This window comes from Camelus bactrianus, chromosome 3, assembly GCF_048773025.1.
Source record: "Camelus bactrianus isolate YW-2024 breed Bactrian camel chromosome 3, ASM4877302v1, whole genome shotgun sequence".
Classification (NCBI taxonomy): Eukaryota; Metazoa; Chordata; class Mammalia; order Artiodactyla; family Camelidae; genus Camelus; species Camelus bactrianus.
This window is the reverse complement of record NC_133541.1, coordinates 118,161,198-118,188,036: the sequence shown is the minus strand read 5'-3', so window position 1 is coordinate 118,188,036 and position 26,839 is coordinate 118,161,198. Positions and strand designations below refer to the sequence as shown.

The following is a 26,839-nucleotide window of genomic DNA, read 5'->3' as shown; positions in this document are numbered from 1 at the left end:
GGAAATTTTTTTTTGCAGAACAAGAACAAATTATCCTAAAATTTATATGGAGTCACAAAAGACCCAGAATTGCCAAAGCAATACTTAGGAAGAAGAACGAAGCTGGAGGCATGACCTTCCCAGACTCCAGACAATATTACAAAGCAACAGTAATCAAAACAGCATGGTATTTGCACAAAAACAGACATATGGATCAATGGAACAGAATAGAGATACCAGGAACAAACCCACAGACTAGAGTCAATTAATCTTTGACAAAAGAGGCAAGAATATACAATGGAGTGAAGACTCTCTTCAGCAAGTAGTGTTGGGAAAGCTGGACAGCTACAAGTAAGTCAGTGAAGTTGGAACACTCCCCCATACCATATACAAAAATAAACTCAAAATGGCTTAAAGACTTAAACAAAAGACAGGACACTGTAAATAAAACACATGGAAGAGAATATAGGCAAGATATTTTCTGACACAAATCATAGCAATGTTTTCCTAGGTCAATCGAGGCAATAGAGATGAAAGCAAAAATAAACAAATGGGACTTAATTAAACATATAGGCTTTTGTACAGCAACAGAATTCATAAACAAAATGGAAAGACAACATACAGACTGGGAGAAAATATTTGCAAACGATGCAACTGATAATAACTTAATTTCTAGAATACAACAACAGCTCATACAACACAGTATCGAAAAGCAAACAACCTAATTAAAAATGGGCAGGAAACCTAAATAGACATTTCTCCAAAGAAGACACACAGAGAGTCAATAGGCACCTAAAAAGATGCTCAATATAGCTTATTATCAGAAAAATCCAAATCAAAGCTGCAATGAGGTACCACTTCACATTGGTCAGAATGGTGCATTAAAAGATCCACAAATGATAAATATTGGGGAGGGTGTGGGGAAAAGGGAACATTCCAACACTGGTGATGGGAATGTAGTTTGGTAAAGCCACTATGGAAAACAGTATGAGATTTTTTTTCCCATAGGGCATATGATCCTATAATCTCACTCCTGGACATATATCCAGTGAACACTCTAACTCAAAAGGGTACATGCACCCCAATGTGCATAGCAGCACTATTTATAATAGCCAAGACATGGATGCAACCTGAATGTCTATCGACAGGTTGGATAAAGATGTGGTATGTATATGTATACACACACACACACACACACACACACACAAACACACACACCAGAGTACTACTCAGCCATAAAAAAGAATGAACAATTGCCATTTGCAGCAACATAAATGGACCTAGAGATTATCATACTAAGTGATGTAAGTCAGACATAGAAATACAAATATGATATCACTTACACGTGGAATTTAAAAAAATGATAGAAATACACTTATTAAACATAAAGAGACTCACAGACATAGGAAACAAATTTATGGTTACCAAGGGGAAAAGAAGGGGAGAGACATACTAGGAATTTTGGGTTATCAGATACTAACTATTATATTTCAAATAGATAAAAAACAAGGTCCTACTGTATATACAGGGAACTACATTCAATATCTTGTAATAACCTATTTGAAGAAGAATATGAAAAACAATGTGTATATAAAACTGAATCAGTATGTTGTATACCAGCAACTAACACATTATAGATCAACTATGCTTCAATAAAAATAAGTAAATGAATAAAGTAACTACCCAGGTACAGAAGTAAATAATGTAGAGTGTGGAGAATGGTGAATCCCAGCTGAAACATGTAGAATTGCTTGTATACTTGAAAGTTGCTAAGACTAGATTTTATGCATTCTCAACACACGTGCGCACACACACACACACGCATGCACGCACACACAGAGACTTAGCTAACTAACGTGATGGATGTGTTAATTATCTTGATCTTGGTAATCATTTCACAATGTATATATCTATCGAATAATGATGTACACTTTAAATATGTACAATTATATTTATTGTTATTTATTGTTTATCCATTATTCCTCAATAAAGTTGAGGGAAAATAATTGATCTGTTCTTAACAAAAAGATAAAGTCAAATGCATACCTGAGATCTTGTAACCTGGGCTATGGATTCTAATATCATTTATGTAGATTGTTTCTCTGATGAGATTTTCTCATTTCCTGATTCTGCTTCAAAATTTGTTAACTCCTTTATCTGTCTCTACATGTTTTACTATTTTCATTTAGCTCAACAATAACTTAACCTCACTGGAAGATTGTCCAACACAATTTAATAAACATCTTAAACCTATCAGATATGAACATTTAAATGTTTAACCAAATGCATAGGACTGTAGATAGATTTACAAGTGTATTTTATATTATCTTATAAGCAGTAAAATACACCAAGATATTGTGCTCAGTCTGTCCAAACCTGAGTAAATGGAGTCACTTGGGTTTCATACTAACCTAGGAAATTAGTTAGGTCCTAATATGTGTCCTAATTGGTATATTTGAGAAAAATCAAATTTCTGCTCTCAAAATTCTGAAAACAGTATGAAGACAATTTAAGTCACTGGAGACCAACAAATGCTTATTCAGAGACTATTAATTGCAAGAAAACTATGGACCATTCAAAGATGAGTAATTCAAAATTGTAGAATAGATAAACAAGATTACACTGTATAGCACAGGGAAATATACACAAAATCTTATGGTAACTCACAGAGAAAAAAATGTGACAATGAATATATATATGTTCATGTATAACTGAAAAATTGTGCTCTATACTGGAATTTGACACAGCATTGTAAAATTATTATGACTCAATAAAAAATGTTAAAGGTGAAAAAAAAAAAGATGAGTAAGTCAATCCTAAGGAACTTGCAAGCTATTTGTGTGAGTAAAAGTGTGAATCAAACGTAATACACAGCAGAATAAAAACAGACTGAGTCAGAGCTAAAGGGAAACTATGAAATCCATAATAAAGGAGCCGGTAAACCAAACTGAGAGTTTCAAGACTATGGAAGAGAGGCATTTCCATAGACGAACACAGAGGGAGAAGTCCTTCCAGGCTGAGGATCAAAAATGATGACTCATGAAATCATGTGAAAAGTCCAAAGCTGAATAAACCAATATGGCTGTAGAACAGACTGTTGATGATCAGTGCAGGACACGTGGTTGGAAAGGCACATGAGGACCATGTCATGCATCAGGGTATCTTGAATCATGTACAGCTTGTTGAAGACACATGCTTGTATCAATTTTTGAAAGAATTTGACTCATGAGGTCTAGGGAAATTGGGTATTTATGTTATGCTCAGTCAGGTTGGGTAACTGTTAAATAGAACCCCACTCCCTCACCCTCATTGTAGTATGGTTCGTATTATTAGAAATCAGAAAGAAAAGCAGTGTAATTTGTTGAATGTTGTTGACACACTGAAATGCAGAGTTGAGTTTTTCCTAATAGCACTAGCATTATAAAAGAGGCATCATCTTTTCCCTTTGAACATCAGCTTTCTCCATAGAACCTTCCTCAGAGCCTCCAACACCTCCTTGTTCCTCAGGCTGTAGATGAGTGGGTTCAGCATGGGGGTGATGACTGCATTAAACACAAAGAGATGCTGGCCCACGTCTAGGGGCAGAGAGGAACCTGGGGTCATGTAGATGATCATGGCTGGACCAAAGTAGAGGCTCACCACACTGAGGTGGGAATAGCAGGTGGCCAGGGCTTTGTTCCTGCCCTCGGGGGAGTTCATGTGGAGCACAGTGAGAAAGATGAGGACGTAGGAGGTCAGGATGAGACCAAAAGGTATGAGGAGGAAGACAATGCCGGATGCCAGCACCACCTTCTCATAGGCTGAGGTGTCCTCACAGGAGAGCTTCAGAAAGGCCATGACTTCACAGAAGAAATGGTGGATTATCCTGGAGTCACAAGTAGAGAAATTCATGGCATAAACTGTGTGAATTAGGGAGACGAGCACCCCTCCAGCCCACGAACCCGTGGCCATTTGCAAACAGACCCCGGGGGTCATGATGACTGGGTATCTGAGGGGGCTGCAGATGGCCAAGTAGTGGTCAAACGCCATGAGCGTCAAGAGAACACACTCAGCCACTCCTAGCATCAAGTAAAAGAAGATCTGGACTCCGCAGCCAGTGTGAGAGATGAATGCATGTCCAGAGAAGAAGTCAGCGAGCATCTTGGGGACAGTGGTGGAGATGAGGGTGAGGTCCATAAGGGAGAGCTGGCTGAGCAGGAAGTACATGGGGGTGTGGAGGTGGGCATTGCCCCAGATCAGTAGGGCCAAGACTGAGTTTCCAGCGACGGCTACCCCGAGAATGAAGAGAATGATAGTGACGAGAAGGCCAGGATGCCTGGAGTCTGAGAAGAGGCCCAGGAGAATGAAATCCGTCATGGAGGACCCGTTTCCCTGCTGCATGTCTTACTTGGCTGGTTTGATCATGGGAGAGAAACACAGACAGTGAGACTGCTCTTCCCATATTAATACATGACGGATTTTAATGTGTTCCTGAAAATCAAATATTTGTGGAGTGAATCCAGATGTACTGTAATATATTTAAATGTGGGAAAGATGAATGGTTTGGTATCGATTGTTATTTTAAAATATTATTTAGCAGTCTATCTGGCAGGATAGGCAATGCTAATGAAGAATATCGATTCTGGTCACATTATGCTACATTGTTTGGTACCTTGTTGCTAAAATTCCATAAGTATTTCCAGTCAGTATGAAAAAACTCATATATCTTGGTGGTGTGACTTACAGAGAACATGTAGACTGCTTCCAAAGTGGTTTCTTTTCTTTTTCTTTTCTCCTTTTGCAGAGGGGAGGTAATTAGGTTTATTGATTGATTGATTCGTTCATTCATTCATTCAGTGTAGATCCTGGGGGTTGAACCCAGGACCCTGTGCATGCTATGCACGTGCTCTACCACTGAGCTATACCCTCCTGCCCAAGGCACGGGTTCTAATGCACAGCCGCTGATGGGATCTGGAATCTCTGCACATTTATGGCTCATAGACTCGCCACCTAACTTTAGGTTTATCCTTAGGGGACGCACAGATCAATAAGCCAGCAGCTGTATCAGTCATGGGTGGAAAATTTCATGGCTCCAACCACTGGGGCTATCCTAGAATGCCTTGAAATGGACTTCAGCAGGCTTTCACGACCCCTGTGATACAGCAACCAATGTAGACTGATTTGAGAAACACTGGGCTTGCTTTCTTCCCTCTTTCTCTGTCATGTAACTTTACCCCATGCAATAAATATACCCATTTGAACCAATCCTTCCATAATCTATTGTATCATGACATCAAAAATTTCAACATTGTTCCTCTCTTTTTGGCATTTGTGGAAGAGGCAAGAAAAAATTAAGAGAAAGAGTTACAGCCAAGAACTATTTTGATATAAAATCAGGAAGGAATGGATTCATAGAAACTTAACAGTAGTTTCTCATTCTTTTGTGCCCTCTGTATTGTCTTAAACATGTGTCTCATTAACATCTTTTAATTTACAACACAATTATACATCTTAGCACTAGGAAATGATCATGGAATGAGTAGAATCGTTTACTCTACATTCTGGATACTTTATTAACATGATTCCAAATGTATGTGGCATTATATTCATCCACCATTACCTATCCCACAGATATAGTGTGAGAGTTTCAGTCGTCACTTTTTCCCCTGATCACATTGGAGGGGCGTAACTGTAGGAGTTAAGTCAGACACAAATATTCTGGACAGCATTCTGCAAGACATTTTGCAAAACAGGTGGGTGAAACATTGTTTACTCTATGTCACCCTGGGAAGCATTTATTAGCATATTAAAGACTGAATACTCTTATATTAGAAAATAAATCTCTTTAGCTTTTGAATCCAGAACCTTCTATATAGTTTGACACTGAGCTTGTTTTTCCAATCACATTTATTAACATTCCCTAGTCTCAGATTAGTGAACCACTATTTCGAAATGTTGAATTAGACTTAAAAGACTTTAGCAACTGACAAGATTTTTCCTCCTAGAAATTCTAAATAATATTATCGTTTTTCTTTTGACATCATTTTTTAAATGATCTGGCTAATTGACACAGAGCTCATTGACTCTGGAGACGAAAAATCCAATTTTTGTGAGAACAATGAGGAATAAATAAACAACACAAAACAAAGCACTTTTATGAGTAATTTTTTTGTGTAAAAATATTTGAACTGCTATGCCTTAAAATACACATAAGAACATTTACTGTAGTTGTCTTGCTTTTAAAATAAATTACAGGAAGCATAATAATTACTCAATGAGCAAAAAATAGTTCAGATTCCTATTACTGCCCAGTTGCATAGAACGATGCCAGGAAGAGAAGGTGGGATGAGGAAGAATAAGAAGGAAATCGGGAAAGAGGAGAGACATGATGGCGACACAAAATAACAAGTAAGGGCGTGTGATGGAAGGCGTGCCCCATTCTTCCACCCTTTCCTGAATGCCACTCACTGGGTGTGTCTGCCTGACGGTTCTATTGAAAGTGTATCATCGGCTTGCTTTATTTCCTCATCCTTGTTTCATATTCCTTCCTATTCATTGTCACCATCTGCAATCTTATGATTTGCATGTTTATTTGTCTATTGTTTGTTTCCCCTATGACAATGTAGCTTCTTTGAGGGCAAAGAATTGGTTCCCTACTGTTTCCTCAGTGCCAGTAAGATGCCTGGCAAGTAGCAGACACTCAATCAAAGTTTATGGAACAGATGAATAAAAAGATGCACAAAAGGATGGAAAGCTTCTATGCATGCAGAGAGTGAAGGAAACGGGGCGGAGACCAGGGTGCCTAGCAGAGTCTCCTGTTATGTAAACTGCGTGATCACACGCCCCTGCTGCTTACTCCTTGTTCTCCTCCCAACGAATACTGTACCTGCTGGCACTGCCCACTGATCTTGTAAAAGCCAACTTGGCCTCTGTCTTCAGCTCCTCAGCCTCCATCTTCCATACACAACGAAGGTCCTACTGCAGCTCAGCCAGGAGTGCCATGGAGCTGGCCTCCGGACTGGGGGTAGGTAGACGGTGCAACGTCAAAATGGACAGCATGGCTTTTCCCACTCTGGATGTGGCAATCAGCACCGCTTTCTAAGTCTGAAGGATTCAAAAGATGGTTTTCCAACACGATAGCATTGTGTGAAGGGAAACAAATGAGCTGGGTTCATATCACAGAAGGGTGACTGGAGACAGGATTCTAGGCAGCTCTGGCCTGGCTCATAATAGGCCTTCGTGAGTATATGTTGAATTTACAAACTGAAGCATGAATTTGAGCATTCACTGTTGAATCTGTACGTCTGCAGACAATATTTTAAATATTGTGATTTGTACTGAATAATCTAAGATGCTTTTTTTTGAAACTTGGCTTGGTTAGAGCTCCTTTCCAAAGCCTAGAAACCAAGCAACAAAAAACAAACAAACAAACAAAAAAAACACATCTCTGGGAAACAGGGATTTTATCTACATTTATAACACAAATAGTTTATTTTGCTTAGATTGACTAGTTACGAACTAACAACTAGCTGATCAGTTTAGTGCCATTATAAACTGTGTACATGTAAATACAGATGATCTATGAAATTATCTAATATTATGTGCTGCAGGGTCTGGCCATTCACTGAATTCTCCTGCAGCTGCTCAGCTCTCCAGGAGGGTTTTACCACACACCTGGGAGCGTCTCCTGAAGTAACTTGAAGATATCTCCCCAAATAGGGCATCGCAACTTATTTATGACCCTTGTGTGTCCCTCCACATAAGCCTTGGACGATGACTCCTTTCTCCATTGTGCGCTACCTTTGTCAACATGCGTGTGTCCATCCTCGTCACCTCCTGGGGATTCCGGATGCTTCTACTTCCCCCTTTTTGTCTTCCGCAGCTCATCAAGTCAGACATTAGGTCTTCTATGTGCAGAGTAAAGCCTTGTAACTGATAATCTGGATGAGGTTGGCACTGGCAGCTCACAGTGGATCCAGGGTGTTTCTTGCAGCCCAAGGAGCGGAGATTAAGTACAGCAGCCGTGGACAGGAGATGCCCTGCGGGCTCCCTGCGGAGTGTGTTGGCTCAGGCCAGCCCTGGCAGGTAATTAGCTCAGGTGCCAGGGGGGCAGAGCCAAATTCCCCTGGGGAAAAAGCCACCCTCGGCTGCGTGCTTAGCAGGATGGTGGAGAAGCAAGGTGAGGTTTAAACCCTGCTGCAGTTTTTACAGCCTGTGTGTCCTGGGCGGTGTCCATTGTCTCTCTCACTTCTGCTTCTTCATTCACAAGTTGGAGAGAACAGTAGACCTTTCTCACAGGGTTGTTGCGAAGATTACATGGAAGGTTCAATGAAATCATGCATATGAACAGTGTATCTCACCTGGTCCATGATCGTGTTCAAATGAATGTTCAGGAGTCAAGGGTATCACGGAATGACTGACATTGATTTAACCTGAATTAACTGCGATGTCACTCGTAATGGATGATTTGGGTGCAGGGAAGTTAAGAAAACAATTTCACTGTGGTTTGTATTGTAAGATACACAGTCCAATCAAATTAAAGGTTTGATGGCTAAGCTAACATGGGGGGAGGAGTGTGTATTTGGAGAGGAGAATCTGACTGACCAGTATTGAGTGGGGTGGTTTTAAATGTATCGAAACACACTGATAAACAGCGGCTTCAGGTCAAATTCTGTTCTCTTTTCCACTCATCAGAAACCTCCAGCAGCTGCCGCAAGTCCCTCTGGCCCCATGCTGGGTCTAACTGTGTTTGTGCCCGTTCCTGGGCACATCGGTTTGCATTTCTTCTTGTTCCTGCAAAATGCTTTGTAAAGTCTTGAATGCTTTATGAAATTGTAAGTAATTTATACATGCTGTAGACTTGGTAAATGCTTGAGAAATATATGTCTCAGCTCAGTGTTTAAATGAGGGGGTGGCCAATGATTAATAGCCCTTCCTGTGCAAACATTATTATTTTGCATGACAGTCACTTGCAAGGCATTCCTGTGTGCCTAAATAAGCTCTTTTTAGAACTTTACAAATAAACTCATTAAATTCTGACCACAACCCAGCAAGACAGATACTGTTTTCAACATCTCCATCTTATAGGAGAGAAACTCAGGTCTAGAAGGATGTACTAATTTGTCTAATGCTAAAGAACTGTGAGAGGAGAAGCCTAGAGTGAATCCTAGAAGTGTCTCTTCAGAGACCATAGTCCCCACCACTGGGCCACACGCCTAGGGCCTGAAGGTGTCCCCAGCCTCCTCCCCATGTTCCAGTGCCCCGGTCATGCTCCCTCTCTTCTCACCATACTCCCAGCCCCCTGACTAGACTCCCAGCCTCTTGCTAACACTCAGTGCATTACCTGAAGTGAGTACCTTCCTCGCTCACAGGTGTTACCGGCCAGCTCTTCAGGAACAACTCAGAACCCTGGGAATTCTGAGGCACCAGCGAGAGCTTGGATCCAGGTGGACTGTGCTGCCATTCATCACCATTTGTGTCTCTGACATCAGCCACTGTCCGCGGGGTTGCCCGGGAGCCAGTACTCAGGTTTACCATTGACTGTGGCCAGCCCAGACACGTGAGGATGTCCCTGTTGGAGAGAGCCAGGGCCAGCCACCCTGCAGGCGCAAGGGTGGAGCCTTGTCCTAGACTTCTTACTATGCAGCTTGGGCTTAGAATTGGGGAAATCACCAGTTAACTGAAATAAAAGAAGGTCAGCGGATTAGTCGAAAGCTGTTCCATGTATCTTGCCAGTCACAGCATTGAAACGAACACCCCCTTTATTTCCAGGCAGGAAGACACAGAGAGAACCGCCCTCCCACCCCACGACAGGGAACCGGGGCAGCGTGCACTGGATGATGCATTTTGCAGGAGGCTTTCTGCACAGGATGAAGCTTTCACACAGCTCACAGGTGGTCACCTGGTTCTCAGATCTGGCACTTGGTGTTATCATAATTACTTACAAAATCCCGATGTTCAAAAAAGTGAGTTGAAAAATAATCAAGACATTACCCCCCTTATTTTATACGAATGATTCAGCTGAGAAGGCCCTGAATTTAAAGCAGAAGCCTTGGGAGGTCTCAGATCTAGCTCTGTTTCTATGACATGGGCCAAGTCACTCACCCCATTAAACCTCATACTTGGAAGACACAATAAGGAGGAGTTGCGAGATTATTCTATATGTGTAAAATAAAATAATAAAATAAAATTTCTCATTTTATATAAATATTTATATAAATAAAAGTTCTCATTAGCAGTAATTAGTAATGGGTACAGGTTTATTCTAATTATCACATTGTGCCAATTTATAATATGCATAAATGTAACATAATAATCCACTTATTTTGGCTGAATAAATTTAAATTGAGTATATGTGTGTATATAACTAATATATTAATTATACGTGCAATTAATGCAATACATTAATTAATGATAGCAAGTAAAATGAAGCAAAATTTGGTGTGATCGATGTCTCACCAAATTGAGTGCTTGTTTCATTGCGGCAAAATTACAACAATTCAGTACTTTCCATTTATGATTAACAACTCTTCATAGTTATGCTTCCTAATTTTCGGCAAAAATTCACAAGACATGTTATTCCTCACATTTTACAGATGAGGAAATGTCAAGGGCTACTAGATCAACCAGAAAACTTACTCAAGGTCAAGACGGAAAGGAGTTGAATTATCCATCCCGTCACGTCCCGCAGCAAGGCTCTCCTCTTCTGTTGGAGTCAATTGTTGCCAAGCCAAGCTCTCCATCAGCCAGTACACAGCTTGGTTTGCTGCCCTGATTCTGCCAGTTATGAGACCAACACCAAAGAGTAAGTCACTAAGCCTCCTTTAGATTCGGTTTCCTCATCTACACAAAGGAGATGAAGACAGCCAGATTACAACGGATCATTTCAGAGACTTCTGAAACTGGTGTGAAACCCAGCAGTCCCAGAAGGGTGGCCTGGAAAAGGCTTATTTGAAGGATAGTAGGAATCTCGGGTTCTGCACATCATGTTTACCAATGAATTCACTAATCAGATACGTATTGTGAGCATGTTGCAAGGCATGGGATGTACAGAAGGGGCCCTTAGTCCTGGAGAGAGAGCTAGAAGCAGCGACTCAGCCTGCGGTGAGCAGAAGAGGTTGTGCAGAGTGAGAGGTATTGCATTAAGATCTCAAGGGGGCGGGTAGTCCAGGCAGGGAGTGAGGGCTGGGGAGTGGGGTGGAGAAGGGTTTTCCACGCAGAGGAAACAGCCTGTGCAAAGGCCCAGCAGTTGGGAGAGAACTTGACATCTGGAGAGGCTTCTAGCTGTTGGGCGTTGCTGGAGCACGAGCAGATGGTGGAAATGATGGTGGACTCGCTGGGCCACGTCATACGAGACGTTGCTTCCACGTAGGGGAATCTGTGCTTTACCCACGGGCCACGGGAGCCTTTGACCCAGGGAATGGGTGTCTGCACACAGGAAAAATCACATTGGTTGAGGTGTGGGTGAACTGTAATGAAGCAAAGGGCCAGAGCTGGAGCAGTCATAAGCAATTATTGCTAGAGATCAGGGGAAGAAAAGGAAACGGAGGTAAAGATATTCAGCATATTTGGGAGGTTAACAAACATGGCTTATTGTGTAACTGAATGTGCAAAAGTGATGCTTGTTAGAAAGAGCTTTTATTTCATTGGCTCAAAAAATTGGAATTAATGGGCAGCCGAACGTTTGATACTAACGAGAACAAATGGAATGTGAGGTCTCAGGTAAGTCTCTTTATCTTCTTCCCAAGAACATGACAATTTTCTCATATCCTTTTGCTAAATCTGAAAGAAGGAAGGGCGATCCTGGTGAGTGAAGGATGATCAGGTGACTGGGGGAAGTTTATTGTCACACAGAGAACTGGTTGTGACTTAGACCTCATATAGATTTCTTTAGAAGTGCTCCTCTGTGCTCAGAGAACTCCCTGATTTAGTTACTTGAAGCTGACAATATCAGGAGACAGGGATTTGAGGGGTCCGACATTTGTAGAGGTGATACAGGGGCACAGAGTCTCACTGGGTTTCCTCAGACCCTGCAGCCTCCCAGGGATGCTTGAACTTTGAACTGTCTACTCATCAGGAGATGAAAAGCTACTTTGAGATGAGGTACCTCCCCAGCACCTTCCTCATCAAGCCCCCCACTTCCCTGTTCCTCAGGCTATAGATGAGAGGGTTCAGCATGGGGGTGAGGATGGTGTCAAACATAAAGAGAGCCTGGTTCAAAATCGGGGTATGGGAAGACCCAGGCCTCATGTATATCAGCGTGGCTGGGCCATAGTCAAAGGTGACCACAGTAAGGTGGGAGGAGCAGGTAGCCAAGGCCTTGTTCCTGCCCTCGGGGGAGTTCATTTGCAGGACCTGGAGGAAGATGAGGGTGTAGGAGGTCAGAATGAGGCCTATGGGGAGAAGAACCACAGCAGTGCTGGTCATTACTACCCCTTTCTCATAGTCAGAGGTGTCCTTGCAGGACAGCTTCAGGATGGCTTTGACCTCACAAAAGAAGTGGTGGAGTTCTCGGGGGCCACAGAGGGGAAAGTGCAGAGCGTAGGATGTATGGACCAAGGACGCCAGAGCCCCGCCCACCCAGGACCCCACAGACATCAGATGGGTGACCTGGCGGCTGATGATGATCGAGTATTTGAGAGGGTGACAGATGGCCACATAGCGGTCGTAAGCCATGAATGTCAAGAGGAGGCACTCAGCTATCCCCAGAGCCAAGGTGAAGAAGACCTGGGCCCCACAGCCAGTCGGGGAGATCCTTCTCCTCCCTGAGAAGAAATTGGTCACCATTTTGGGGACTATGCTAGAGATGAAGGCCAGGTCAATGAGGGAGAGTTGGCTCAGCAGGAAATACATGGAGGTATGAAGGCGGGGATCTGCCCAGATGAGGAAGATCAGGGTGGTGTTTCCTGTGATGGCAATGGTGTAGACGAGGAGGACAATGGAAACAAGGAGCCCAGTGTGTCTCATTCCAGGGAAAAGGCCCAGGAGAATGAAGTCTGTGCTCAATGTCTCATTTCCTGTCTCCATGTTCTCTCCTTACCAGTTCCACCTGAAAGATAATGGGGGCTTTCAAAACACACATGTATATAAGACAAACGAATTAAACCAGGGTGGTAAATTTAGCAATTGATAGCATAACATGAAACCTTTTCTGGGAACTGAAAACAGAATTTTATCCAATTCATAAAGGAGTTGAAATCATAGGAGAAGAATTAATAACCAGAGCATAAAGATGACACCTACTAGACTTTTTCCCCATCAATATTCTGAACTTTTCTATATGCACTTTTTCTACTTCATCTTTAATCCTCCTCTTTTGATAATATGAAGAATTCTAATATTCATGCTTTTTCATGTTCTTGGTTTCAGTCAATGTGATTTTGCATCTCACAAGGATGCTTTAATAAAATAATTCATGATTCATGTATAACATGGGCTAGACATATCTTTTGAAGTAAAGAACTCTATTTTGGGAAACCTTAGAATCAACTTGATGCTGCATTTCCTTTGGGGCAGGGACCATTGAATGCTGACACATACACGGGCCTCAGAAACATTTGCTTGCTCAGTAGAATGGGTTTTCTAAGTCTCTTCTCATCAACTGTATTCAGAGATTCAACAAGCAGCAAAGATTAAATTTGATGTGTCCAAGAAGGATGAGAAAGAACACAACTTTTAAAGTTTTTGTCCATTCTCATTGTATTTAGAGTCAACTTAGATGGAATTTGGTTTCATCCGTATAGAGAGAAACAAGGAAATTGTGTCAAGGGTCTTACAGCTTCCACCCACTTGCCTTTTGCATTTCTAGCCAGCCTGATCCACCAGAAAAAGAACACCCAAATATCTGAGAGAGATATCTTCTGTCAGCTTTGGGAACATTTCATAAAGATAAAAAGTGTTTTACTGAGCCTCCATGAACACCAGGAGCCTCTGCCCTGAGGTTGGCAGAGTCCCTTAGCCAACTGGGGAGAGTTGCTGCCCCATCTATTTCTACTCTTACTACTTGGTTTCTTGAACCCCTCTGAGCTCTGACTTGTGGCTCTTAGACACTACTGTGCACTAGGACCACATGGACTACTTGCTAAAATGCAGATTCCAGAACCCACTCCCAGAGATTTGGATGCTTGGATCTAGCATGAGATCCTGAAATTTGCATCTCTAAGAGGAGCCCAAATGATTCTGATACTGGTGACATAGACTGGGTTTGAGAAGGCTGGTCCTGACAAAGACATGAGGCCCCTAGTAAGCAGTGATATCTAGGCATACTGTTACATTCTTCTGTTAGCCACACAGACACACACATAGACTGGCTTCCATATTTTCTCTTAACTACATAACTAACACAATTGACTGGTACTTTGGACAGCTCCAGAGCTCTGGCCCTGTAAACCACAGGCAGTAATGGAATGATTACAGTTGTTCTGTGTCACATGTCAAGTTGATTAGCTGATGCCTTACAGATCGGATAAAGAGCTGTTACACATGCTGATGAACATACACATACATCTCATGGATGCTCAGGTGATTAAAACCATTTTTCATTTTCTGTTTCGAAATTAAGAACCTATTACTCCCAATAGAGTTTGCTCCTCAGAGTCAACAAAATGAACTGAAGGCCAGCTGGATTCCTCTGCATGAAAACTTAAAAAAAATGATCAATGCCAAAATAATTTACTGCTTCAGTGAGTTATCTTAACAAACACCAGCACAGCCATACTGGTGAGTTGATATAATTTGTTGTTCCAAGATCCCAAACTACGTTCCAAAGTAGTTTCATAGGTCCATGGTATGAGTTTTGCTATTTCTTCTTATGACCCTACCTAAGCCAACCACGTGTGTGTGTGTGTGTGTGTGTGTGTGTGTGTGTGTGTGTGTGTGTGTTTGTGTGTGTGTGTTAAAGATCACGGAAGTAGCCAAAGATGTATTAAACTGAGAAAATGTTAGCTCTTTCCCCCATGGCCCCTCTAAAACTGGGGAAGAAATAAGACAGCAAGCAACTTAGCAAGTTTCAGACTAAATTCTGCCAAACTTACAGACATTTATTGAGTAAACATGAAGACACAGGCCGGCTTACAAGAAACTCCATGGGACCTATTCTGTGAGTTCAAGGAAGCCTTGTTCTCACCACCTGTTGTAAGAAAGATTTATTCTGGGAAGGTACTAATAGTGAGAGGCAGGTTTCTGCCACCCAGAAAGCCTCTGGACAAACAGAATCCAGTTTAAGGCTTGATATGACCTGGCTGGTGAGGTTAGCCTCGATCCTCATAACTCAAAGTAAAAGAGGCATGTGCCCAAGCCTAATGTATGACTGGAAGATACATCTGAAACAATTTTTTGTTAATCCACATATTAGGGTTATATTGAATTTTACTTGTAGCAACCCATTTCTACTATTCATCCTGTTAAAACAGCAAAATGTTATTCTCATCAGAAAAAATCTTATCCTGCCACTCTTTTTTTTAATTAGTAATTGTCCATTTCTTCTTCAGCAAAATGTTTAAGAGCCTCTGGTCTAGAACCTAAGATCTCATCTGTTTCAATATTCTATGATTCTAAGATAATTGAGTACCAAAGCTAATTGATTAAATACTTCCACATTCTAGCCGGTAATCTTCTTGATTTTTCTCTTTCTTTTAATTTTACCAACATTTTGGTATTCTGAACCCACATTTTGTTCTTTTCTTCAAAAAATCAGCCATATGAGCTAGTTGATAGAGTAAATTAAGCCTAACATGTCATATCCTAATTCTGTTCCCTGGAGCAGACTCTTCAAGGAAAATTTATCTTTTTCTTTTTGGATTCTGATCTGGATTGAATGGTCAATAAGGGACAGAAGTCCCAGTGTTATTTCTCAGTGACCCATGTGGATGAGGCATGAATATCCTTGGAATACTGGCTATCTAGGTCAAACATGACACTTCTGGGAACCGGCAAAGTCATAGTGCATGGTGGATTTTCCCTGGGAGGCCAGGAAAGAAGTGGGACTTCAGAAATATGTCCAGCTAAAGTTTTTTGTTGCTAATTCACTTTATTGGCCTAAGAAAGTAGGTCCCAACTCATTCAGTGGGCGACAGTGTTTCCACTCCTTTTAGCTGTACAGTGTAGTTGGCATGTCAGGAAGGAGATGCTTTAGCTTAAGGAGTGGTTGATACAGACCCACCTGGGAGAGCAGTTGTCAGGTGAGCTCCAGTCATTGAAACACTTACTTTTGCACTGAAGCTGATAGTTCACAAATGTTATCTGGTTGGATCACCCACAACAACCCCTGAGATGGAAACAACAGCTGTTTCCTTCCGACATTATAGATTGAGGAATTTATACTCCGAGAAATTAAGTGAGCTGTTGGTCAAAAAAGCAGATACTGGAAGACCTAAACAAGCAGTTCTCCAGTGAAGATGTACAAATGGCCAATAGGCACATGAAAAAATGCTCAGTATTGCTAATTATCAGAGAAATGTAAATCAAAAGTACAATGAGGTTATCACCTCATACCAGTCAGAATGGCCATCATTCAAAAGTCCATGAACAATAAATGCTGGAGAGGCTGTGGAGAAAAGGGAATCCTCCTACACTGCTGGTGGGAACGCAGTTTGGTGCAGCCATTATGGAAAGCAGTAAGGAGATTCCTTAAAAGACTAGGAATAGACTTACCATATGACCCAGTAATCCTGCTCCTGGGCACATATCCAGAGGGAACCTTAATTCAAAAAGATACCTGCACCCCAATGTTCACACAGCACTATTTACAACAGCCAAGACATGGAAACAACCTAAATGTCCATCAATAGATGCCTGGATAAAGAAGCTGTGCTATATTTATACAATGGAATACTACTTAGCCATAAAAAATAATGAAATAATACCATTTGGAGCAACATGAATGGACCTGGAGGTCATCATTTTAAGTGAAGTAAGCCAGAAAGAGAAAGAAAAATACCATATGAGATCACTTACATGTGGAATCTAAAAAAAAAAAAAAAAAAGACAAGCAAACTTATTTACAAAACAGAAACAGACTCACAGACATAGAAAACAAACTTATGGTTACCAAGAGGAAAGCGGGTGGGAAGGGATAAATTGGGAGTTCAATATTTGCAGATAGTAATATATATATAAAATAGATAAACCACAAGCTTATAGTGTATAGCATAGGGAACTGTATTCAATATCTTGTCATAACTTATAGTGAAAAAGCATATGAAAATTTTGTATCTTCATATATGACTGGAGCATCGTGCTGTACACCAGAAATTGATACAACATCGTAAACTGACTCTGCTTCAATAAAAAATATATACAAAACAAACAAATAAAAGCAGATACTGGAGTCTGCTGAATCTTGCTCAAGGGTTTCATCCTCTCAAACTGTACTCCCTGGTATAAATAAGGTGATGGTGTTGCAGTGATTTTTATGCTTTATTTTAATCAAATGCTCTTTGTAATTAACACCCCAAAATTCCCTGCAGCTACAAAAGGAGATTGAAACAGCAGGCATTTTCAAGGGAAAAGTTAGTGAGATTTTTTTTTTCTCTCGTCCAAAAGTGAAAGCCTGAAGAATAAGTTTTCATTTCTGAACAGGTGTTTTGATGTTACATAAACACCTGCAGTAGGAGTCTGGTGAAGGCTAAGTGAAGTTCCGGGGTGGGAAACGGCGTGGGGAGGAGGCACAGATGGTTGTTCTCCGAAGGCAGCACAGCAGAAGATGTCTGTGAGCAAATCTAGAGGGCAGAAGGCATGGTCATCCTGCACCTGCCAGGAAGGCATCATTTAGACCATTTTCTTATTAGAAACAAAGAAGAAAAGGAATCTAAGAAACAACAGCTCTCCAGAATAATGCAAGGTCCATGTGGGAAATGCACAAGACAGACTGAAAAGAAACTGCTGAGAACAGAAAGCAGAACATGGACAAGACGAAGCAAAAACTAGAACGGAGTAGGACCAGACATTTGGAATGTGATTTGTTTGTGGGAATGATTGACATGTAATTGATTAAATACGGGATATTTTGTTTAGGTGACAGAAAGGTATGTATAAATATGTTTTGTAAATCACTGTTTTTTGTTGAAATAATTTAGAATCCCATCTCTGGAGGGGTGTGTATGTGTGTATATTTTATGTATAAACATGCATATGAATTTATATTTTAGGTGATTCCTTTGCTTATGTGTACTTTCGATGGCCTCTGAGTGTTTATATTCCAATATGTTACTTTGCTGTCACTGCTTAATGTTAGGAGAAAAACATAAAATTCTTTCATACCTTGTTGAGTTGGAGAATATGGTTTTCATTTAGCATTACAAAACCAAGAACAATTTAATGACATTTCGTACATAGCTGTCAGATGTAAGGCAGGCTATCTAAAAGCACAGAAGCACACTGATTCTTTTAAATATTTGTAAATCTGAGCAAGCAAATTTGGTTCTCACTAGATGTAGGACTTTCTGCCTCCTCTAATTTCAGGAGAGACCCTTTTGCTCTCTGTGGAAGAATGGGAACATTCCAGATCTGTGAGGGGCAGAGAAAAGGCTCAAGTGTTATAAAGCCCTTTGCAAAATGATATAGGATAGTAAGACTTAACTCTTTCGTGGACAATGTGTACAGGGAGACCATTTCTCTCCTCCGTGGGTTTGTAGCTATAATACTCAGTGAGGTCAAAACAGGAAGTCGGAAAGTTCTAAGCTGAGTGTGACCTTTCAGGAAGTACCCCTAGCTGGTATCCTCACTGTGCCTGGTCTCACCTGAAATCCTCAAGGTCCCTTCATGGTGGTGTAGCTCTGTTCATTGGAGCTGTACGCTTGGCGGCGTCAGGATGACTGGCTTGGTCTTCATGAAGATTATTCATTTGACTTCTCCTTGAGCCTCATCATTACACCGTGACCCACAAGGGTTAAAAAAGGTGCTGGATCACCCAGAGTACTCGTGCACCCGAATCTTCACCAGAATCCAACAAAGGACCCAGCGTCTTAGAGGACAGGTCTCTAATGGAACCTATAAAAGCCTTAGTTATGTTAACTCACAATTGAGAGTTAGCGTGCTATCCCTCCCACAGCTGGTGTCACTGAGTGAAAACAGCCCAGATTACTCCTGTAGTGTCTTTTCTGGACCAGTGTCTCCCCAGCTTGCCCAACTGTAGACATCACCTGAGAGCTGAAGAAACAGAGGAATTCCAGGGCTCCTGGATCTAAAATGCCGGGCAAGGGCCAGGAATATGTGTATTTATTATGGTTTCAGGTTATCTCTACCCCCAGACAAGTGTGGCAAAAACTGACTAAGGGAAGATTTAACTGGTCTCCAAATAGTGATAGCTGATGACAGGGCTCCTGGTGGTGGATCTGAATGCTGGCTGCACATAGAAGTTATCTGCATCACTCAGGAACCTGGTGGTGTAGCCTTGGCATCAATAATTTAACTCTTCTCCCCGCCCTTGTTCTAATATGTAAGTAATGTAAAGGGACACAGTTTCTCCTCCCCCCGCAATAGATAATTAAATCTGCTGCTCTCAGGAAACAGGCAGGAGGGAAACAAAAGACCCCAGGTGCGTGTCTTCCATGTTGCAGGACATATGGATATAGGCAGAGCCTCTGTACAAAGCCTTTACCCACATGTGTGCTCAGTAATAGTTGTTAACTTGGGATTCCCACTGGTTTAGGACTATATGCCTCTCAGTCTGGTTATTGGGTAGTGCCAGTGGCCTTTGGGAATTAGAGCTGCAAGTTCCAAATCCCAGATGCCCCCAGAAACAGGCTCAGATCCCTGTGGCACCGGCTCAGTCTTTTGAAGGTTTCTTCTGGATTTTCCAGCTTGTGTGTTACACATTAGGCTAAGTGAGCTAACGGGACGATGCCACCTGGAAACAGAGTATTATTGGAGCTCTGTGCCCTTATCTGTACATAACAAAGCTGGACTGCATGATTTCAAGACGGAAATTTCATGAATAAATAAAACACAATCAGAAGCTTGGATCTATATAACATAGCAGTTGCTCCTTGCTCGCACTGTTCTAAGTGATTTACACATTTTAACCCATTGAATCCTCTCAGCAATGCTAGGTGACAGGTGCCATTATTTTATCCCAGTTTCTTAGATTGTCAGAATTCTATAGTCTTGTTTGGTGCTGTGTTTGCATTAGACAATGGGTATGAACGCAGAGGGAGTTATTGTGAACACACACAAAAAAGAAAATTCTTAGAGTCAAGAGAAAGAAGGCAGGTTTCCTGTTTGTTCCTCCTGAAACAAAATAATGACCTTGAGGTAATGGTGGGTGAGCTTCTGGCAACCGAACAGCTGCCTTTGCCTTTGATAATTCAAGTCAGATCAGACTATTTTAATGCCATTGACAGTTGAAAGTCCTGTGTCAGAAGCTCTGCTTGCTGAGCCCATTCTGAAATTATGAGTTTTCTCACAGCTCCACAGAAGGGACAGCTCAGGCCTTCTTCACATTTGGTGAATGCATTTGTAACTTGGGCATTTCTGAGCAAAAATTATGCTCTATGTTATTTAGAAAAGCAGTGCGGTTTCAGAATTTTGTATCAGAAGAATTGCATCTGAGACCATGGATAGGTTATTTTATTTTTATTTTGCACAACAATGGGATTGAGACAAATGGTCTCTAACATAATTTGTAACAGAATTTGTCAAGTCTTAAAGGCTCCTGAAAGCAATTCAAAGGAATGTGCTAACATAAGATTATAATCACGTATAGCAACCTAGGTGTCTTTTCAACTTTCCCAGAGGGCATCTGCTGGTGACTATACTCTTCAAAGCTTCTAGAATATCCTTGTTTCTCAGGCTATAGATGAGTGGGTTAAGCATAGGGGTGAGGACGGCATTAAACATAAAGAGAGACTGATTTAGTCTGGGGGTCTTAGAGGATCCAGGCCTCATGTAGACCAATATGGCAGGGCCAAAGTAGAGGCTGACCACACCGAGGTTGGAGGAGCAGGTGGCCAGAGCCTTGTTCCTGCCCTCGGGGGAGTTCATGCGGAGGACCGCAAGGAAGATGAGGGTGTAGGAGGCCAGGATGAGACTCAGAGGGATGAGAACCACCAGAAAACTCGAGACCACCACTGACTTCACATAGGCTGAAATATCCTCACAAGTGAGCTTCAAGAGGGCCATGACCTCACACAGAAAGTGCGGAATCTCTCGGGGGTGACAAATGGGAAAATGCATGGCATAGGCTGTATGAACCAGAGAAGTTATAGCCCCTCCTGCCCAGGACCCAGTGACCATCCTTTTGCAGGTGGAATGGCTCATAATGACTGAGTAACGCAGTGGGTTACAGATGGCAACATAGGTGTCATAGGACATGAGGGTTAGCAGGAGGCACTCAGCAATCCCCAGGGTTAAACTGAAGAAGATCTGGGTTCCACAGCCTATCTGTGATATGGTCCTTTCCCCTGAGAAGAAGTCTGTGACCATTTTGGGGACAGAAGTTGAGATCAAGGCCAAGTCAAGGAGGGAGAGGTGGCTGAGCAAAAAGTACATGGGAGAGTGAAGTTGGGTATCCAGCCAGATGAGGAGAATGAGAACAGCATTGCCCAAAACAGCCATAAAGTAGACCAGAAGGGTGAGGCAGAGAAGGATCACGAGGTGGCTGAACTCAGGCCAGAGCCCCAGGAGAATAAAATCTGTGGTGACGGTCACATTGTTTCTCTCCATGGTGGGACGTTATTGCCCGGGAAACAGCTGTAAGAACACTGTTCCATCTGATGATGTGTTACTGTATATCTGGTCTCCTTTCTTTCCCACCAGGACTCCTCTGAATGTATCCCTGCTGACTTTTCTCCTTGTTGTGGTCTCTTTAGTGTTATGCGTAACTTCTCAACGTGCAGACTTTTCATTAATGATACCTCATGGATTACACACTCTACCTACTGTTACAAATTGTAATCATTGAAAGTAACCAAATACGAACACAGGTACATTTAACATTCTATCAACAACAACCAAAAAATCAGTGAATCTGATGAAAATTTATCACGTGTATTTCTTAAAGAACTAATTCAATCATCACCTTGAGGCCCTTTGCATACACAACTTCAGCTGAAGAATTACGATCATTTTACATTGTGAACAGTCAACATTTTCATTCGGTCTTGTGAGGCCTTATGGACTATAAAGAAGGGTCCCCTGAAGATGCGAAGGAGACGTCTTGATAACCTGAGTGAAGAAAAGTATTTTCAGAACTGTGTATAGTCAGTGTTTATATTTTCCTTCCTGCATGGGGGTTTTTCCCGTTTGCCCATGAGTTCTCCTTACTTTGATCCCAACTCGAGCATCTCTTAAGTCAGCAGAACTAGAGCAGAATGACTAACTATGGCACCAGCGTTGAGGGAGGGACCTCAAAAATCCAATTTTTGCCACTTGCACAAAAGTCACTCTACACTGCATGACGTCTGGACCTGTCGTCAAGGTAACCCCAGTACTAACTGATGCTGCACAAGCAGCGGATACAAGGCCATGATGGGGGAGAGTGTTAGGATCCAGCCTGTAAGCAGTGATTTAGTTGAAAAGCTAGACTATCTTCTGTTTATCAAAGGTTCAGTTGGGCTTATAAGCTCTAGATGCAGATACAATACTGTGGACCAGTTAAAAACACAATCTCCAGAAGATCAATACCAGGGTTTGAGGCTCCTTCTGCCAGATGACCACAGTCACCTGCCTGATGGCCTTGGTCTACCTGGATCATCCTTCTGTGCTTCATAAAACTGGACTAAACATACCCACAACCCAGGGGTGATGTGCAGATTTAAAAAGTTAATGAGTACAGATTTGGGAACGTTGCCTGGCCTGCAGTGTTAAATGCATATATTAGGCATAATTAGTAGTTTCCTTTGCACAAATGGCAGAACCAGTGCCTTCAGGTCCCTTGTTACTTACAGAGCTGTGCATACTGGCGTAGTCCATCTGAGTGATTCTGCTACAGTTCTTGTCGGTTCACCTGCGCCTGTAAGGTGCATTGGACCTAGACGGTATTATGGTAAGTCAGACAGAGAAAGACAGATACAGCATGACTTCACTTATATGTGGAATTTGAAAAACAAAACAAATGAACAAGCATAACTAAACAGATACGGAATCATAGATACAGAGAACAAACAGGTGGCTGCCAGAGGGAATAGGGATGGGAGGAGGAAAGAAATAGGTGAGGGAGATTATGAGGTACAGTTTTTCGATTACAAAATAAATGAGTCACAGGTATGAAATATAAAGTGTGGGGAATATAGTCAATAATTATGTGATATCTTTGTATGATGACAGGTGGTAACTACTAAATTTACCTTGGTGATCATTCTGAAATATATAGAAATATCAAATCACTGCGTTGTGTTACCAGGAACTAACATAGTATTGTAGATCAATTGTACTTCAAAAACACCAGCCAGAATGGCTATCATACAAAAGTCCACAAATGACAAATGCTGGAGAGACTGTGGACAAAAGGGAACCCTCCTACTCTGCTCGTGAGAATGCAGTTTGGTGCGGCCACTGTGGAAAACAGTATGGAGATTCCTCAAAAGGCTAGGAATAGACTTACCCTATGACCCAGGAATCCCGCTCCTGAGTATATATCCAGAAGGAACCCTACTTCAAAATGACACCTGCACCCCAATGTTCATAGCAGCACTATTTACAATAGCCAAGACATGGAAAAAGCCTAAATGTCCATCAACAGATGACTGAATAAAGAAGCTGTAGTATATTTATACAATGGAATACTATTCAGCCATAAAAACGACAACAACGCCATTTGCAGCAACATGGATGTTCCTGGAGAATGCCATTCTAAGTGAAGTAAGCCAGAAAGAGAAAGAAAAATACCATATGAGATCGCTCATATGCAGAATCTAAAAAAAATACATAAATACAAAACAGAGATAGACTCATAGACATAGAATACAAACTTGTGGTTGCCAAGGGGATGGGGGGTGGGAAGGGACAGACTGAGATTTCAAAATTTGTAGATACTGTCAGGCATATGTAGAATAGATAAACAAGATTATACTGTACAGCAGAGGGAAATACATACAAGATCTTGTGGTAGCTCATGGTGAAGAAGAATGCGACAATGAATATACATATGTTCATGTACAACTGAAAAATTGTGCTCTACACTGGAAACTGACACAACATTGTAAACTGACTATAACTCAATAAAAAATTTTAAAAAATTATACTTCGAAAACAAACAAACAAAATATAGAAAAAGGGATCAGATGTGTGGTTATCAGAGGTGGGGGACGGGAGCAAGGGGAGTCCTTTTGACTAAAAGGTACAGTCTTCCAGTTATAAGATAAATGAGTACTAGGGATGTAAGGTACAAAATGATAACATAATCGACCCTGCTGTACGTTATGTATGGAAGCTGTTAAGAGAATGAATCCTAAGAGTCCTCATTACAAGGGAAAGTTTTTTCTGTTTCTTTAATTTTGTGTCTATACGAGATGATGGGTGTTCACTAAACTTATTGTGGTCACCATTTCCTGGTGTATGTAAGTCAGATCACTATGCTGTACACCTTAAAGGGCTGTACGTCAGTCGTATCTCAATAAAACTGGAGGAAAAATGATGTTAAGTATAAGAATTTATAACAGGTGCATGAGTGTGATCCAGGGGGAAGAGCTGCGAGTAAGCCATAAGCTTCTGAGGCATATTTTAAAAAAATTAGTGGATAGAGGAACGGCAATTCAGTTTTACTTTAATTGATAAATCGTATTAGCCACTTTCAGAGTCCCAGCTCAAATGCTCCCCCCTCTGTGGTCCTCCCAGTTGGCATCCACTGCTCCCCTATTCTTCATTCTTGTTCATCAGCCTATCACAGTGCATGTCACAGTCTGCCTTAAACCACAGTTATTTGTGGACAAATGTCCTGTCCTTTAACTCTGTAGACTGTTAATCTTTTCAGAAGAGGGGTTCTGCTGTTGTTCTTAAATACTTTGAACTCTCAAGACAGCCTAGGCCTGTACTTTGCAGAGGCAGGTTATCAATGATTGTGTGACAAAATAAATTTTGTTTGCATATTTTCTGCTTTATAGCTTCTGAGAATCCAATAATACAATATTTGATTCTTACGGTTCCATGAAACCATGTTCTACCACTTTTGGGCTATATCCTCCCCCCCAAATCAAGCATTCTTGGTTCTAAAGTTGCCTGTTGAAAACACACTGGTCCCCTTCTCCGGATCTATTAAATTGTATTCTCCATGTGGTTCTTATTATCAGGCCAGACTGGTAAGTACAGGTATAGTACAATATTTATTTTATACCAACCAGGAACTGAAACTCACTGAGGTTAGGTGACTTGGCCAAGTTGACTCAGTGTTGTACAGTAATTGTGACCTTACACGGTAAATCAAGTAAAACTTGAATCCCATGAGATGTGTCTTTCAGATACATCCAGTATTTTGTTATAACTTATATCCAAAACAATAAAAATCTCACTTTCCCATCATTCTTTCCTTTTATTTCAGGGTACATCTAAGATTATACATTTTTATAAAACCATATAGTCAGGTGCTAGGATTATTTAATATTGGTGGTAAAGTAGGTGAATTCCAGATTTATGTATTGACAGACTTGGAAATTAATCCTCATTTTTTTCCATGTTATTTCACGGACTCATTCAGTCATCCTTTCACTCTGCACAGGTCTATTGAGTCCAACGTCTGTGCTGGACAAACGCTAGTGTAGACTATGAACATTCGACAGTAAGACCTCACCTCTGGCTTCATACGCTTGAGGGAATCAGATGGATTATTATAACAAAATATGAGATTGTTTTAAATCAGTCAAGTTGTTCAGAAGCTACAAAGAAATAAGGGAAGTCTTTGTGCTGAATATGATATTTTAACTCCGTTTTGAAGGATGGCTAAGAACTTTTCCATTTGAGAGAGGGTGTCCCAGGTGTCAGGAACACTGTGCATAATGAAGCAGAGAAACAACAGAGAAGGATTGTGGGCAGTTCTTTGGGTTTAGGGCTCAGGCCTTCTGGAGAAAAGTGAGAGAAAGTAAGCGAAATGTTAGAAGTAGTATGCACAATTGCAGAAGGAAAGGAAGCCACGGGGATTGATGTGATCATGCCGGAGAGAAAGTATAGTAGAAAGAGAAGAAGGCGAATGGCTTTACGAATGATTTTATGAAGCCAAACCTTAGGCAACTTCTGGAACGTTGCAGATGTTCAGTGCACGTTTCCTGAATGTCCATCATCTTTGGCTGTAGGCGTCAGGCACCCTGATCATGTGCTGTATTGCTGGTGACGATTCACGGTGCCCTCTGTGAGCCTGTTACATAGGCAGGCAGCTTACTTAGGTTGTCATAGAGTCATATTAGCAATGGTTCATGCAGTATTTGGACAAAGAGCGTTTAGATGGTGCACTGGTCTTAGAACTACTGTCCTCTGTTCATGTGGGAGAGGTTGACACATTTACCATTGACACTCTCCAGATTGATTTGTAGGGATCACAGAGGACAGAGGAAGGACAAGAACCATGTTCACTGATGGTGGTGTACATACAAGAACCATGAGAACAATGCACATTGTTGGTCATTTTCCTGTCTAAAGCCAAATTATGAAGAGGACTATTCATATCTTCATTTGAATTATTCATCTTCTGATGGCTTCCCTGGACCATATCAGGTGCCCAGCATTCTCAGGCTTTCTGTCAAGTTCAAGGATGTTCCCAGTAATTGATTGGCTGCATATGTTGCTCTAATATTTTAATCTGATGTGTGGGTGGTGAGACGGCTAAATTTTTAGTAAAAAAAAAATTTTTCCTTCATTCTAATGCTGGAATCCCAAGCATCAGAGCCAGAGTAACAGGGAAATGTTGGGGTCTTCTTGGTCTACTAAGTTAAAATACAAGTAGCCACACTTTCCTCCT

General features: G+C 41.4%; 3 protein-coding genes across 3 annotated transcripts; all 3 read right to left on the bottom strand.

The window, feature by feature from the left end:
- Positions 1-3,411: 3,411 nt before the first annotated feature.
- On the bottom strand, positions 3,412-4,365 carry LOC105064485 (olfactory receptor 2V1-like). Its single transcript, XM_010949429.3, has one exon. The coding sequence runs from the start codon at positions 4,357-4,359 to the stop codon at positions 3,412-3,414; it is 948 nt and encodes a 315-aa protein (XP_010947731.2). The 5' UTR covers positions 4,360-4,365.
- A 6,817-nt stretch (positions 4,366-11,182) lies between these two features.
- Positions 11,183-13,312, bottom strand: LOC105064486 (olfactory receptor 2AJ1-like). Its single transcript, XM_045512454.2, has one exon. The coding sequence runs from the start codon at positions 12,982-12,984 to the stop codon at positions 12,046-12,048; it is 939 nt and encodes a 312-aa protein (XP_045368410.2). The 5' UTR covers positions 12,985-13,312; the 3' UTR covers positions 11,183-12,045.
- Positions 13,313-20,649: 7,337 nt separating this feature from the next.
- Positions 20,650-21,618, bottom strand: LOC105064487 (olfactory receptor 2AJ1-like). Its single transcript, XM_010949431.1, has one exon. It carries the CDS (start codon positions 21,616-21,618, stop codon positions 20,650-20,652), a length of 969 nt encoding a protein of 322 aa, XP_010947733.1.
- Between the last annotated feature and the right edge of the window lie 5,221 nt (positions 21,619-26,839).